General features: G+C 36.1%; 1 protein-coding gene across 19 annotated transcripts in view; it reads right to left on the reverse strand.

Moving 5' to 3' along the window:
- The window catches only part of LOC100646216 (homeodomain-interacting protein kinase 2), a 50,240-nt gene that overhangs the window by 2,322 nt on the left and 31,885 nt on the right, over positions 1–16,033 (reverse strand). For 16 of the 19 annotated variants that reach the window (XM_048410641.1, XM_048410597.1, XM_012318618.3 and 13 more), the window contains one exon: positions 63–15,903. In XM_048410641.1, the coding sequence (XP_048266598.1) occupies positions 15,705–15,903 (199 nt within the window). In that variant the 3' untranslated portion in view covers positions 63–15,704. Of the gene's footprint in view, positions 1–62; positions 15,904–16,033 lie in introns of those variants that run through there. The other 3 variants (XM_020866149.2, XM_048410612.1, XM_020866127.2) reach the window with 2 other exon arrangements.

The following is a 16,033-nucleotide window of genomic DNA, read 5'->3' on the forward strand; positions in this document are numbered from 1 at the left end:
AGTCGACTCATATCAAGTATATATAATATTCCTGTGTGTCAGGGCAATATAGAAGGCCAACAAAGTGTCTGGTTGATTTATTTTCACAGCCCCCATTTTAACATAGGGACGCGTTACATATCAACGCAACACATATCATTTACAATCATACGAACCTCCATGTGTACATAGCAATTGTTATTAGTACTCATAATACAATAGATAGTATTTATAGTTATTAGTCGTCGTTAATATAATTGTATGTAATTAATTAAGTTTTTTCTCCTTTGTTTACGATTAACCAATGTGATAAAAGGCAACATTCACTTTGTAGTAGTATCGTTACATTATTATCATCGGTCTATCAATATATTTTGCGATAGTAGTAATTTGCTTGCCGTTTAACGTTATTACACAAATAATGCAACACTGATGTATTGACGAATAACTTTCCAATTGTTTATCGGGACTTTGATAGATTTCAACTTTTTTCTTCACCACACGAAGACGGTTTACATGATCTTCGCTGGTGCCATTATCGAAAAGAAACGAAGAGTGCGTTGAAAAGCTACTTTCGCTAAGAATTGTTCATTCTTTCTACGAACGATAGGTCGTAATTTCGCGTTTCAATCTAATTGCAAGTTAAAAGTGTTCCTCTTTATCTTTTTCTCATCTTTTTCGAAAGGTACCAACACGATAATCTTGTAAAAGTCCATCAAGCAATTCGCAAGAGATAACACGATAGTAAAATTTAGCAAATATTTCGAGGTCTACGAAGTCTTCCGTTTTGCAAGCCTTGTCGATGTGAGCGTCGCGTGTACAAAATACAAAAAAGTTCGAGCAGAGCTTGACTCCTCTTTAGACAGAAGTGAAGCATCTCTCGTAGCTTGTACTCTCGTCTACTCTCGTCCAATTCTCTTTGGATCTGTTCAATTATTAAAAAATAAAATCGATATACGATACTCGATGGCTGTTGACGCGATCGCTAACTGTTTGATACAAATTAATTCAGTATCTAAGGGCAAATATCGTCGCACGAGTTGACCTATGTAACATGTAGATTCTTTAAGGGAGATCCAAATCTCAGCATACTTTTGCATAGAAAATCTGTGCAAGGAACATTTATTGGATTACGGTGATATAGGCGCAATAATTACGATATATGCCGTGCACTTAATGACTTGCTTTAATACTGTAAAACCATAGACACTTTTTATCAAATCGGTTTTCTTCGCTTGGACAATTGGTACACGCGATACAAGCTACTAGAATTTCTGTTCGAGCGTTTAAACTCAAAGCCTTTCGACGATCACGAAACCGTCGGAACGACGTTCTACAATTTACGGCTAGTGCTCACAACGACTTGGTCCAACGTGTTTACGAGATAATTACAGTCAAAGTTTGCGAATAGGCAGGAGCAATAATAACGAGTAATAAACCTACGACAGTCTACTTAGTTACTTGTTTTTTTCTTTTCTTCTCTCGACTTTTCCTTCGACGTTTACACGCAGCGCTGCTTCGTCTCATTTATTTTGTTCGCCGTTCTTTCAAAATTTAAAGTACCGCGGATTCTCAACGCGTTTACACGAACAGGGGCAACGTGTTAAACGAATTGAGAACCGTGCGATTAGTTCTTATTACCGTTATTTACAATAAGATGTGTCGTCGGGCATATCTATCGTCATTAATATTAATATTAGTATCATATAATATACATTTTTTTTTTCCTCTTCTATTTCATAAATGCAAACACGCATAATTATTACAGAGACATACGGAGCAGCTGTGCGCGGATTGCGCACCAGGCGCTCTTTAAATATTACACATAGATAATAGTTAATGTTTACCCTGGTTTTATCAATTATTACAAGTATACGCATATATATGTAGGTACTTTTATATATATATATATATATACACACATACTCATATAACATTGCTCATAAATGTCGTACTCTTTATACAATCGTTGACTATTATCTTCTACAATGTTACGCAATATTGCAATAATTTCAGGTTGATTATTCAGTCGCATGCTTAGATAGTACGTAATCCATTTCTTTTTCTTCGTTCTTCCCTTACATTGAACTCATCGGCATCTTCGAAACTTTTACTCGCGATAAACAAATATTACACGATACTGTACGTCGATTGAGTTTAATTCGAGATCATGGCTACGTATCTTCGAAAGCTTATTTTTATTCTTCTTAAAAAAAAAAAAGAAAAGAAAAAACTGCATATAGTCTACTTCGACGAGAGATATTATATCAGGCTGAAAACGAACGATCTTTTTTACGACACGGGAAAACACGTTAGTATTCGTATATATTACATTCTTCCTCTTTCTTTACTTTTTTCTTTCATTCTTTATCTCGTAGTTACTGTTGTATTTTAAAAGCTTCCTGCACTTCTTACATTTCTGCGTACGTTCTTCTCTGATGTCTAAGATACCATTTTCGTGTCGAAGCAATCTTATCGTCGATCGAACAATTACCACTATTTATCGTGACAGAAACGCGTATTTGAAAAATCGGATAAATACCGCCTATCGGTCCAATCAATTCAATTTACTCGATTCGTTAAACTAACACCTACTGTTAGATTCGTAACCTGGCTACTTCGGTTAATTAGGACGCGCGCCTTGTAATTAAAAACAGTCCCGCCTCTCAGCACGTTTGCAAGGAACTTCTACTTTTTATTGTACTATCTAGGTGAATGGTACGTTTTTCCGAAAAACTAAGAACGGATAGAAAACAGGAGAAAAATATGTTCTGTTCAACCGTCTATTTTTAGAAACTTTTAAAAAGAGAATATCAGATTTTTCGTATCGACGACCGTGATACTGATATGTTCTTTCCCTTATTTCCTTTTCTTAAGGAAGAAGCTACGTAGTTCAACCCGATAAGCAACTAGCCCTACGTTCCCGTTTCAAGAATTGCTAACGCAAAGTTTGATCTTTACTTTTTTTTCCTTTTTCGGAGTGGCAAATCTTTTTACCATCGTTCAAGTGTAAAAGAATTTAGTCTGACTTTAAAGGAGCTACAGATATTTGAACCATTTTCTCGTCTCATTTCGAATATATTTTCAACGAAATATAGTTGAACCACGCAATCGCCTTATCGTAGCTTTTCGGAAGATAACGTTAGTCCGTTTTGGTCGGTTACTTAGGACAGCTAATTAACTTTAGTGACTAACACGATCGAGAAACTACAAGAAAAACTTACGTCGAATAATACGCAGTTATCGTATCGAGTGTATGTACGTGTATAGACGTGTATCAGTATTTTTGCTCTACAGAATTCATTTTGCCTTCTATATATTATCGTATATATTACAATTAGACGCTTTATGACACGCGTTTCTACGTGCTCCGAGTAAAAATCGACGCTAAATATTTTCATCGTGTGTGTATGTCTGTGTGTATCTGTTTATACCATGTAGACCATGTACAAATGTATTATGCTAAAAGCACAGTTAGATATAGAACAAAGAAGAAACACGTCGCGAATAAGACACGCGCTAAGTTACTTATTCCGAGTCCCCAGAAAAAATTCGTGGTTCGCTGAATTTGAGGCAAAGATATAAAAAGGGACGTTTAGTTTGCTACTCCTCTACTTCCCCTAATGAGTTTTCATCTATGGCTTGGCTTACACGAACGCGAGGCTCTTTTGATCAAATGTTTCGCGTTGACCGTTGCGGTCTTTATTTTTTTCTTTTTTCTTTATTCTTTCCATATTTCATTTGTGGTTCGATCGAACGGTTGCTTTGATTGCGTGCTTAAGTGATAACAGGTACGTATTGTTGATGAAAGAGATACAGCAAGATCACAAGAAGCATATTCGACATAAAATTACAGGAGACATCGCGCGTATCATTGTTCAAACTTGAGATATTTTTAACGTTAGGAGGATATAATTTGGTCAAGAATGTCGGGAAGATTGCGATAAAAGTAACAAATAATGCGTAGTGTAATCTGAGAAGCAATTTCTAGACACGCACAGTTTGCTATTTTTCACATGATCCGGATGTTATAGAAAAATTTAATACGCATCGATTCGCCAATGACTTCCACGGTTTGAGATTCAAAACCCTTCTACGAGATGCATATCGACATCGAACATAGACACTAGGTACATCGATCTATGTCGCTAATCGTTATTCTAATTTACAACCTCGTTATATCTCTCCCACCAAGCGTAATTATACATGTAATGGACTCTATTTTTCTCTTTTCAAAAGCTTTTCTTCGAAGCTGCGCGATATTACAAATGAGTCGGTGCGTACACAATATCGCTCATAAGTATCAGGACACTTTTTACTCTATCTACTTACTAATTTTATTGAAGTATACAAATTAACCCTTTACATTCTGCTATCCGGACATCTGAGCGGACATCGTAAATCTAGCGAACAACTCGGATGTTTCCTCTAGGGGGACACAAAGAGATTACCGATGGTTATATAGCAGAAAATTACACCAGGCCCGAGCTTTTTAAAGATACGATCATTTCCTTGAAGTTTTCAAAGATCATCTCCTTGAAGTTTCGTCTTCGCGTTGTACGAAAAAAGAAATAAGGAAATGAAAAATATGCCGAGTACAAACGGTTAATACTGAGTTGGAGTAATTAAAAGCAACACTCATTGCCCATTTATAGAGTCACCGGGCGGTAAATTATTATAGACTTCGCTGGAAACATTGGATTCTAGGAACTCATACATTCGATATCGTAATAGAAAGATTTGAAGATCACAAGCGTCAATCATATTACCGCGTATTCACTTCCAGAAATCAGTTTGGTCGGTTTATGATACGCTATTGCACGTAGCCGTGGTAATTATAACAAATAAAATCATCGTAGCTCGATTCTATAAATTTATAATTAAAGCATATAGATACTGTATATTAAAAATAATCAAGCATCTGAATACTTTTGAGCGGTAGAGTACAGTACTTTACCAATTTGAACGCCAACCACAATTTTTCTGAATATATATCGTGTTGTACGAAACTGTTTGATTAACGCTATATACATTTACAGATTCGTCCCAACTTTAATCAATATAATCGTGAAAATCGTGTTCTGCCACGGCGTTAATGAGATTTCAAAATGTTTCCTATAACATGCTTAATATATTTGTAAAATGTTTTTAGAAGTGTTCAAATACTTCCGAGTGTCACTGTATATCGTCCATTCTCTTTCCCTCCCTCGATTCTCTCGTTCACGAGCTCATCGATCGATCTTGTTACGCTGTTATTATACCTTAACGATCTCCTGGTTAAATTTCTTTTGTAAAACCGACACGACGGAATCGCAATTTCTTCCTGCTGTAACGCCAGACACGCGTAGGTTGCGCCAGAAACTAAAGAATGCAGGAAGTTGAGAACCGGTAACTCCGATGTCCGCGTACGGCGTACAAACCGACACTGCGACGTGCTCGCTCTTACGCGTACGGCAAGAACACGGGACACGATGGTGTTGTTTCTATTTTCGTATACCGTTCGCCGACGAAAGGGTAGAACAGATACGAAGGAATATCATAATGATAGTCCATTGATCGTCGATAGAACGTCGACGTTGCAATGGAATTAGGTTTGAGTCGCGACCATAGCGCGCGAAAAGCAAAGTAAAACGAAGAAACAAGGGTTTGAGACAAAGAGCGTTTGACAAAATAATACAGCCGTAAAAGAACAGCAAAAATTCAGTTGAAAAAGTGTCCGAGCGAATACACGGACATCTGCATTTATTAACCATTTAAAACATAGTGATGCCTGGTACCGCTGTGTGTACTTTTCTCTTTCTTTCTCTGTCGTTTAATTGAAACGTTTTATTATTATCTTTTTTTTTATGTATATGTGTGTTTCTTTTCGTTTAATCGTTTCTTTCTTTTTATTTCTCTTGCACTCTTTTCTTTTTCGTTTGCTTTTTTAATCGTTCAGTTTGCATAATTTCTCGATTACACTTACGCGGCTTCGAAGAGCGTCGAGGCTCTTATCGATCACCTTAAGCATTAGTCTTTAGTGTTTGATTATTATACTACAGTAATATACAGAAAATCGTGGTTCTTGCCCCGGCGGCCTGCTCGTCCATCGAATTATGTATTTCGTTTTTCCATGTTCGATTCTTTTTTTAGTGTTATACTGCTCCTCCGGTAAATTAATGACTCTATCGTAACGTTGGACGAGCAGCTCTCGGGGCTTTCAATTAATATTCAATAATTACAATACACTAAATATAATCGGCCCGTGTATATTAAAATATAAATATCAAATAGACTTCTTGCCCCCAGGATGTATGCACCTAAATGCCGATGCGCGACTTAAAAAATTGAGAAACGTTCGTTAAGTAAGTCGTCACCGATTAGTTAAGACCCCTGTTGACGGAAGAATGCGGAGCTCGCCACTACCAATACCTCGATAAAAATCGAAATAAACAGAAAAATATCAGTCGATTAATTTTTTATTTTTTTTCTTTTCTTTCTCGATCGTAAGCAAAATGTTCACGACGATGTATGTATAACAGTTAGTAGTCGCGAGCTACGACGCGATGAGATTAGAATTTTTTTTTTTTTTTTGGTTACCTAGATGATATAATGTTCCATGCGCTCCATTACAATATCTAAACGTCGTGTCGGTCGACAGTGACGAAGAAGGTTTCGAGAATCGTTTGACACGGTGCAATTTAAAGCCTAAGTACTTTTGATTTGTCTGCTGATTGATTCATGGTTGTCGTTCGTTTCCGTCGCCCTCTCCAATGAAGCGTTTATTGTCGGACATACGAAAGAGAAGCCAAAGAACGGGACTCGTCGCGGTCGGTCGACGCAACGCTGTAAAACCGTAACGCAGCGGTTCTTTCGCTCTATGCTGAACTCTGTTTTACTCTTCCGCTTTTTTGTTCATATTTCCTTGCCTTTTCGTCTCTAGGATTTTTCTTTCTTTTGTTCGTTCGCCAGTGCGTACAAAACATTTCTCGTTTCAACTTATCATTTATCAACCAATTTTCTAACATTCGGCGACGACGTTCGACTCGACTTCTATAGTCCGTATTCGTGCACAAACTATTTCCGAGACCAAACTAAACCTACGCTTTGTACTCTGGTCGACCTCTGAAATAATTCATCACACGCGCAAGCAATGGATATTCCAATTTTTTTCTCTGCTTTCTATTATACAATTTATACGTAATATATACGTACATGTATATATATATAATATGCATATGCATATATGTATATATCTAATAGATAAATGTATATTCATCCATCCATATATATAAGAGTGAAATGGTGTTCAGCGTGATACCGGAGTATAAGACGCGAGACGATCGAATCTAGCTACGAAAAACAATTAGTCCGGTCGAAAAACGAAATCTAGAAAAGATCCTGCATGGATCGTCGATATATAAGGCACGCTCTACTAGTAAATAAATTTCACTGTCGACGAATGCTTCCACTCGAGTTTCGACACATCTTGGTTACTTTTCGTCGTTTTACAGGCCACGCGTTGAGCTACGATCGTTCGAAATTATTATCATTATATATATTACGGTGTGGAGAACCACAGATTTCTACGTGTCCTTTGTAATGCCAAATGGCGAATATATCGTATATTCATCTATTTTACAAACTCTACGGGTCGCGCACAGCGAGAACTGTTAGATTCGAATTGTCTCGAGGTTCCTATGCTCGGGTATATCGGTTGAACACCATTCTCGTTCGACGACTCCGCGACCGTGCGGCCGCTATTCCATACGCACGCGGCAAAGACAATCGGCGCAGCCTGAGAGTTTTAATACTTTAAGACAGACTTCTTGCGAAAGCTTAAAAAAACTTTTGTTTTCCTTTTCCTTCTTTGTGTGTATGTGTGTGTTCCTTTTCTCTTTTTACTTTTTGTTCGTTTATATTCATCTACGCTAAATACCGCCATTTAGAAACTTCACTTTATATTACGCCACGAAGGCGATCGATCGGGGTTACTATGTTGCTGGATGCATGGTCGTATGAAGGATCCACGCGTACTCGAATTCACAAACTTTACGTTTATCTTTCTCCTTTGTTTGTTCTAAATTTTATGTAATACCGCGTATCGGATCTGATTGATATTCGATTTGAAAAGATTGTTAGAAACGATCACATTAAATGTCGATAAATTCGAGCACACCTGGTAACGATAATTTATACATTTATACAGCTGTATCCGTTACGTATAGGATAAAGAAGTTTGGCAAACAGTAATGTTAATCGACGGCACAAAGGACTTATCCTCTTAACGTGTGTTACGTTTGTATCTACTTTGCTGTGGTGTATGTGTATATGTATGTACGTATGTATCTGTACGTGTGTGTATATGCACTGATGTCAGTGTAATTATTATATATATCGATGGTAATGGTACCGCGATAAGGCAAGACATCAAGAAGAAAGGAAAAGAACAGCTGAAATCGACTTAGACTCGAGAATTCTGAAGGTATTTTTTACTGATAGAAGAGAAAATTACGACCATAGAACGAAAAGACACTAAATCGCTATCGTCGTGGAAGATGAAGAAATTTACGCTCTATCTATTTTTCATCGAAATATTTAGATCCAAAGCTTACTATCAATTTAGATTGAAAACCATTAAGATTGGAAAATAGAACAGGTGTGTATCAGCCCGTGCGACGTGAATCAGATAACACAATTATTTATAATCATAACGATATTAAATCTGTCTATCAATAATAATAGTACAAATAGTGCTACTACTATCATAGTACAGTTAAAATACACAAAAGGCGCACATTTATAGGCGGTACAAATATATAGTATAGCCATATAGCGAATAGGATTATTCGTAACATTCCGAATTCGGCTTATTCGTACGATTGTATAAAGTTTCTAAATTATAAGGAGTTTACATAGACCTGTTTTAGCTTCGTTACAATTCGTAATTATTTTTATCAAGCACTTATACCATTTTAACTACTTCAGAGTTACAAAAAGGTTATATAGAGTTAATTAAAATTACATTTCCGCACAATTGGAAACTCTTCGGAAAGATTCCCAAACTTTGAAAAATAAAGGAGAACCTTTGGAAAACGACGAATAATAAGCAACCAGCATCTTTGAAACTATCTATACATATAAAAAGTCGAAAGCTCGTTCGAAAGCTATCTTTACCAAAAAACCGATCTAGTAAATAACCGGTCTAAAGTAGAATGTCCCGTGGCACGAACGAAAACGATGAGAACGGCTGCGCGTTGTATACGAACAAGAAAAGACAAAAAGTAGTAGAAGAGAACTACGAAAACGAAAAATATCCTAAACCGTACGAACATCGAAACACCAAATTTTCTACTTTCTTCCACAGCGAAGACTATCCAGCTATGCCACGGTATGCTCCTAATTATCAATCTGAATCCATCACCCTATTAAAGATGAGAAAAATTGTTAACGATAACAACGTTTTAGCAGCAGTGATGTGTTTACACGAGTGTTTTCCCCCATATTTTTTTCTTTTTTCTTTTAAAAACTATGATTAATCCTTACTCGTATAATATTATGCATAAGTCTGACAAACGTATAATACAAGTACTACCGTTCATAATTATTTGCAATATTACCATAGTATAATAGTGAACATTAAGAACATCGAAGAACAGTCAGATGTGAATCATCGATTCTAGCCTAATATACCCGCATGATCTATCGTTTACTTCTTGCTTCCCTAATCGGACTTCATTTACTCGCTATTACGATATACAGTTGACTTAAAAAAAAACAATGAAATACCTTTATCACGTGTGTCTTGATGGTTCGTCTCTCAATATCGAATCGTTCAGAGAAGTCGAGGTACGAATTAAATAGACTACAGACTATTGTGATTTCTCTTGCACGTATATAATCTACGAGATCACGCGTGCACGTACCGAAGAGTACGTACACATGGATCGTGAGCAAAATTCTAGTGACATGTCGCGACGAACCGAAATTTAGAACAAATATCGTACATACATAAGATATACATGTCGATAGCATACGCCTCTTGAGTTGTTTCTTTTTTTCTTTCGTTTGCTTTTAATAATTCTCGTTTCTACATGTAAATGTGGTCCGATCGTGATGAGCAATTCGACGATTAAAGACCAAGAACGTAAGAAGACAAACGTTTAAGAACTCACAGAGCACAATACAATATCAATCCTCTAGTAGTATAACTCCAAAAATATGTTATTCTCTCCTATACTTATAATAGCTACACTATCTATTCCTCGCAAAAAGTCAGTTGCTTTGTTTTACAATGATAATATATATAATATATATATATAATTTTATACGAACTATCCATACAACGCGATGAACATTAAATTCTAAGTCCACAAAGAAACGTAATTTTTATCCGCGGATGTCCTTTGATTCCATTTTTTCTCTTTCATTCATTCTTTCGCTCCCTTTTTTTATTCATTTCTGGCCATTTCAACGCGAGTATCTGTTTATTAACAGTGTTAGACTCGCTCGTCGAACGTTATCCGTTCCACGACTCCGGGCGCTTGTACGGAAAAATTCTATCAGCCTTGGAAAATGCTTCCTCTTTCGTCAAATCATCCTATTTTCTAATTTTATGGTCAAACATGCTCGAACAAAATTCGCGTTCCTCTTACAAGCACTCGGAATCGAACGTTAGAAATTCCACACTAAATAAATTTTCTATTGGACACAATCTCATTAACATTTTAGGCACTACACCTAGACACTAAGAAATCACTCCGCTCCCCTCTGCCCTGATGCGATAAGAAATGTATGTACAAATTTAAAAATGATTAAAATAATTATATCTCTATAGCTTCGAGTGTATATGTATAAGTGTGCGCTCGAACGCGCACGTTATATATGATCCGTGTGTTATGTAGGTGTATTTTGTACATGTGTTCCTTTTTCTTTTTATTATGTTTATGTATCATTGTGTCACCCGAAAGGAAGAGGTAACTGTTACGCTCGCGCTCAACAATGTTATGAAACATCACGATCTACGTTAAAAAGATCGTATTCTATTAACACAATTCTCCACTTTAAAATGGCAAAGAAATATGGAAGTAAAAATCTATCACAAACATGATTTGATGTGTCGTATCACTCGAAGCGAAATCCGTGAAAAACAAGGAAAGCCTATGAAGAAGAATGGCGTGAAAGAATTGGAGCAAGCTAGACGATGAGCAGCTAAGGTAACGTGTCATATCACCCTATCGGAAGTAACAACCATATGACAATAATCTTCCTGGATTGTTAACGACAAAAAACACTATAGTATCTTCTCTATGCATTACACATATATCGCGCCATGCACGTGTTGGCCTTCTGAAAAGCCTGACCAAAATAACATCGCGTACACAAACCCTATATTAATAAAATATCACAACTAGAACCATCGTTACTGTTACGGTACGTTCTCAAAAGAAGAAAACAATCGTTCTTCTTTTTGCTCTCTCGTACAGTTTCCATGGTAGCCTAAGATTAATTAGATACTCGTTCAATGACGTGCTTATTTATCTACTCGTACACTGCTTAAAAACGTGCTACTTAAAGTAACAATGACTGCGCTAACGTGACTCTGAGCTCGTACTGACTGACGATCTACACCTAAAAAGTGAGAAACTAACGTAGGACCATTGTTTAGTTTGCGTATACGTTCTAAACCCAAAGCTGTTAATTAGTAATAAACATCGACAACGATAATTCTATCTGTTAGACAATAACCGACATCCGACTCCACAAAGCTGACCACCTAAAATCTACTACCCAAATACTTTTGCATATTCGACGCTAATAACAACGCGAACATAATAAAATAACATACTTATACGATATTACTTATAGGATATTATCAGTGATTAATTCGAACGATCGAATCCACGATCGACAATTACAGTCTTATGCTAAACATTACAAATATTACATCGTCAGTCAAAACTTGCTCTTTGGATGAAAAAAAAAAAAAAAGGAAAAAACAAGAAACAGAAACTTGACTGAAGTTCCCTTTGCTTATCTAGTGACACAGGTATCTAAATACGTTCGAATGTACAGAGGCAAAAAGAAAATGAAGCATGATGATGGTATGACTATGATGCGTAGAACTGTCGCATGTACATCTCCTACGTGTGTTTTTGTGCATGTATCGATTCCTGCGACAAAAAAAAAGGCATGTTCCTATACATACACACGCACAACAACAGTTTTCCCATTTTTCTTTTCTACGTAAAATGCGAAAGATCTAAGGATATGACTTTTGTTTTTTCACGACTTAAGAGAAGAAACGGTATGTTTTCTCCTACGCGATATAATTTCTACGGTTTATATGGAAGCATACATATATACATGTAGGCGCGCAAACGTGTTTGTATAATTATAATTGTATATTCGTACCGTGTGTGGTCGATAAAATACGTAACACTTACAAGCTGATTGTAACTTTTCTTTGTTTTCTGTTTTACTGCAACTTTCGCTATACACGTTTTTTTTATGAGTTTACTCGTTTGCAGTAAATATAAATGTAAATATGATTAATTGTTAAACAGGCACATCGACTTGGTTACACAATTCTTTTTCTCTTTAATTTTTACGTCATATAATACGCGTAAAGAAATATATCGACGAAGCCAATTCGCGCAATTGATAAACGTGATGCTTAAATTTGGAAAATTAATAAAAAAAAAAAAAAGACAAACGAATGTTTAAGTAGACTGTTTAGTATTTCGCGAATAAAACAGGAAATTAGCCAGGTTTTTATCATAGGTGCCCTTTGATATAAATAGTATTAATTAATTTCTAAAAATATTAACAATTTTACAATTATTTATCCGACCGAAATTAATGGATTACCAGCTTCACGTTATATTCATTTTTTAAGACATTGAAAAATGTTGTTTTAGGATATCGGTAACATATCTAAAGTGTCATTTTATTATTCTCTCTAACACTGTTCTCTCGCTCCCTTTCTCTCCTTATCAATCACGCTAATCACGTAATCACATTCGTTTACTCATTTCGACTTGCTCACTCACATTCTCGCTCTAAGTGTAAAATACTTCTAATTAAACTCTGGACATGGTTTCACTCTAATCAACATACCACAGCTAATATCCCGTACGTTATCATACAGCTATGTATATAAAATAATTAGCAAAACAATGCCTAAGCGTCATTCCATTAAAAACCACGATATACACGTCAGCACGCAGAAAAACGTTTTTGAAACTGTTTCACAAGTCGTAAAATGTGTGCAAATCCATTCTTACACCTGTTCGAAAGTTGAAATGTAGGAGGAGAACCACTCATGATAATTATACGTACAAATCGACATATGGGCATGCACATATACATCGAATGCAGTTTACTCAAGGAATTGCAATCATATACATTATACATGTATATATGATATATAGTTTTTCTCATTTTATGAGATATTAGAAATTGCTTTCTTTATACTGACGTGGAAAAATGTGAGAAGGAAGAACATGATTCGACGAGGGAGAAAAAACGAATGGGGATTGTTAAAAACTTGCACCATTGACGCTCTCATCGGAATAGAAAGAATCGAATGTACGTTGAAGAAAACATGTGTGCAATCCGACATTATAACAGATATTTGCAACGAAGGCTTCTTTTTCGACGAAAGCGATCGAACTAAGAATCTCGCGAAAATTCAATATATGTATATTTCGTTTTGTTCCTTTTTCTTCAAACGCAAATTTGAGTTATTACTGTACACAGATCCTTTTGTTGTTGTTCATGCTAATCGTTGTGTACCGCAGATTTGTGCAATATATACTCGATACATACATTTTAAGACTACAATCCTCGGTGAAATGCAAAACATTAAAACGCAACAGATGAATGAAAAAGTTAATGTTAATATGCTGTACGGCCATCGTTCAACGCTGAAAAATGTTGCAGAGGGAAAAAATCTCATTTCAAACGAATCTAACGCAAATCTATCGCGTTATCTATACGTGGTATTTACAAAAAAAAAAAAAAAATGACTACAAACTGCTAATGCAATTATCTTAAAGTCGGTGATGCCTATTTGCAATTAATAATAGTAGTAGTAATGGTAATAGTAATAGTAATAATTATGATGAGAAGAATAGGATTAATTACGTAGTAAAAATAAATAATGAGGCTGCTGCGAGAAAACACAGCTTTTGTCAAATACAAATTTAACCATGCAATCAAATATACCCATAATGTATTCGAATCAAAACAGAAGAATTCGATTCTAAACTCAGACACACTTTTGTATAGTAACGTCATTGGAAAGAAGTGTTTGGTATTACACCAGCATACCTATAAGACAGCTTGAAATCTAGCGATAAAATCCAGAACACATTTTACAACAAATCAATGTGTCATGTTATGATTGTGTGTATGCGTGTAATTGAACAACTCGCTTTCAATTATTAGATACAAGAACGGGAATCTTCATCAACGTCGATGACCCGTTTAAAAGAGAACGCTTAGAATACATTAAAGCGTTGTCACGCTCGATAACAAAAATCTCAAGTCTGACGAAAATTCCATCGGCTAGTGACCGTGGATACCGCGCTAAGATTAGCTTTGTTAACGAGTACTAAAAACGTAATGTATATGATATATATCATATCACAAGGAAATGCAAATTTATTCCCGTTAACGTTGAACTTCAATAAAAGATAACTTCTTAACTGTTACACCGTAGAACAGTTTTGACAAATCACCGACACCTAACATGTTTCTCTTTATCTGCTTAAACTGCGCTTAATTTCAAATAATGCAGATTCAAACTTTACGATAAAATCGTCTGGCCTCCTCTAATTTTTTCGTTCGTATAACCTCGTAAAAATTCTTTTTGACGCGGCAACGCTATTTCTTCAGAATCATACAAAACATGTCAATTATATTATATACTATCACGTATATAACATAAGCGCCATCTAAGTCGGACAAAATTGTACATCGATCGTCAAATAATATTTGGAAAAATAATACAAATACAAATCATCAAAGCAATGGTTCACTGAGGAAACGATTGCGCAACAAGAAGCATCAAAAAGCTTCTTTTCTCTATCGTTTTGCTTTTTTCTTTCTCTTCTCCGTTCGTTACTTTCACTTGCTTCTTCGTTTCGAATACGATGTTCACATCGTCGAATGAAAGGAAAAAGACAACACGTTTCACGATGAGAATGATAAATACGCTAATGAAATCATTAGCACACGACACAAACGCGATCAGTCTATCGACGTTTGAAGCCATATTATTTACTTCCTTGTCAATCAAAATCATGCGTAGAGCTTTGATAATCTTTTTCGTAATAGCACAGACAGGCAGTTCGAAGGGGGCGATCGCTTTTTAAGGACGGATTGTCAAAAAGTTGAGTTGAAGAACGACTTCGGTCTTGTCTTGAGACTCCGTCGACTCTTTCCAGTCGTAATTTCTTTATTCCTTTCGTAACAATACAAGCCTAGTTTTTTACTCTGTGTTTTCAATAGCTGATAATAGTATCGCGAAGGGACCCCTTCGTTCGCTAGTAAAAAAAACACTTTCGCGAGGAATGAATTCGATAAAGATGATGGGTTCTCTTTTTCCTTTCGTACGGTTATCTTTGATGCGATCGGTTATTTCTCGACCTTGTAAAATTTCGTTAAAAAAAAAGAAGCGGCGAAAACTAGTACTCGCACGCCGTTTGATTTTTTCTTTTGAAACCAGATAGAGGAATAATTTACTCGGTGAACCACAAACCAGAAGGTTGATATTGATGTTTGGCCGGTGAAAGTGGGGCCAATCCATAAACGGCTGTTGGCTGCATATGTGCAGGCAGTGGATGCGCTGCATGACTTGCTAGCAACGGTCTGGCCGAGCTGTGATGAGCTGGTGGTGGCAACGCTCGACTAGAATCATACAACGTTAATGGAGACGAGCTGTAAAAAACGGGATAATGAACGTTAGAAAGTCTCCGTAATGCTCTAAAAAGGGAAATGAAACATTTGTTTTATAAAGATCATTTCTTCGTTCCACACGCATACGGTTTTATAAGTATATAACATTCTA

The sequence above is a fragment of the Bombus terrestris genome, chromosome 2 (assembly GCF_910591885.1).
Source record: "Bombus terrestris chromosome 2, iyBomTerr1.2, whole genome shotgun sequence".
Classification (NCBI taxonomy): domain Eukaryota; kingdom Metazoa; phylum Arthropoda; class Insecta; order Hymenoptera; family Apidae; genus Bombus; species Bombus terrestris.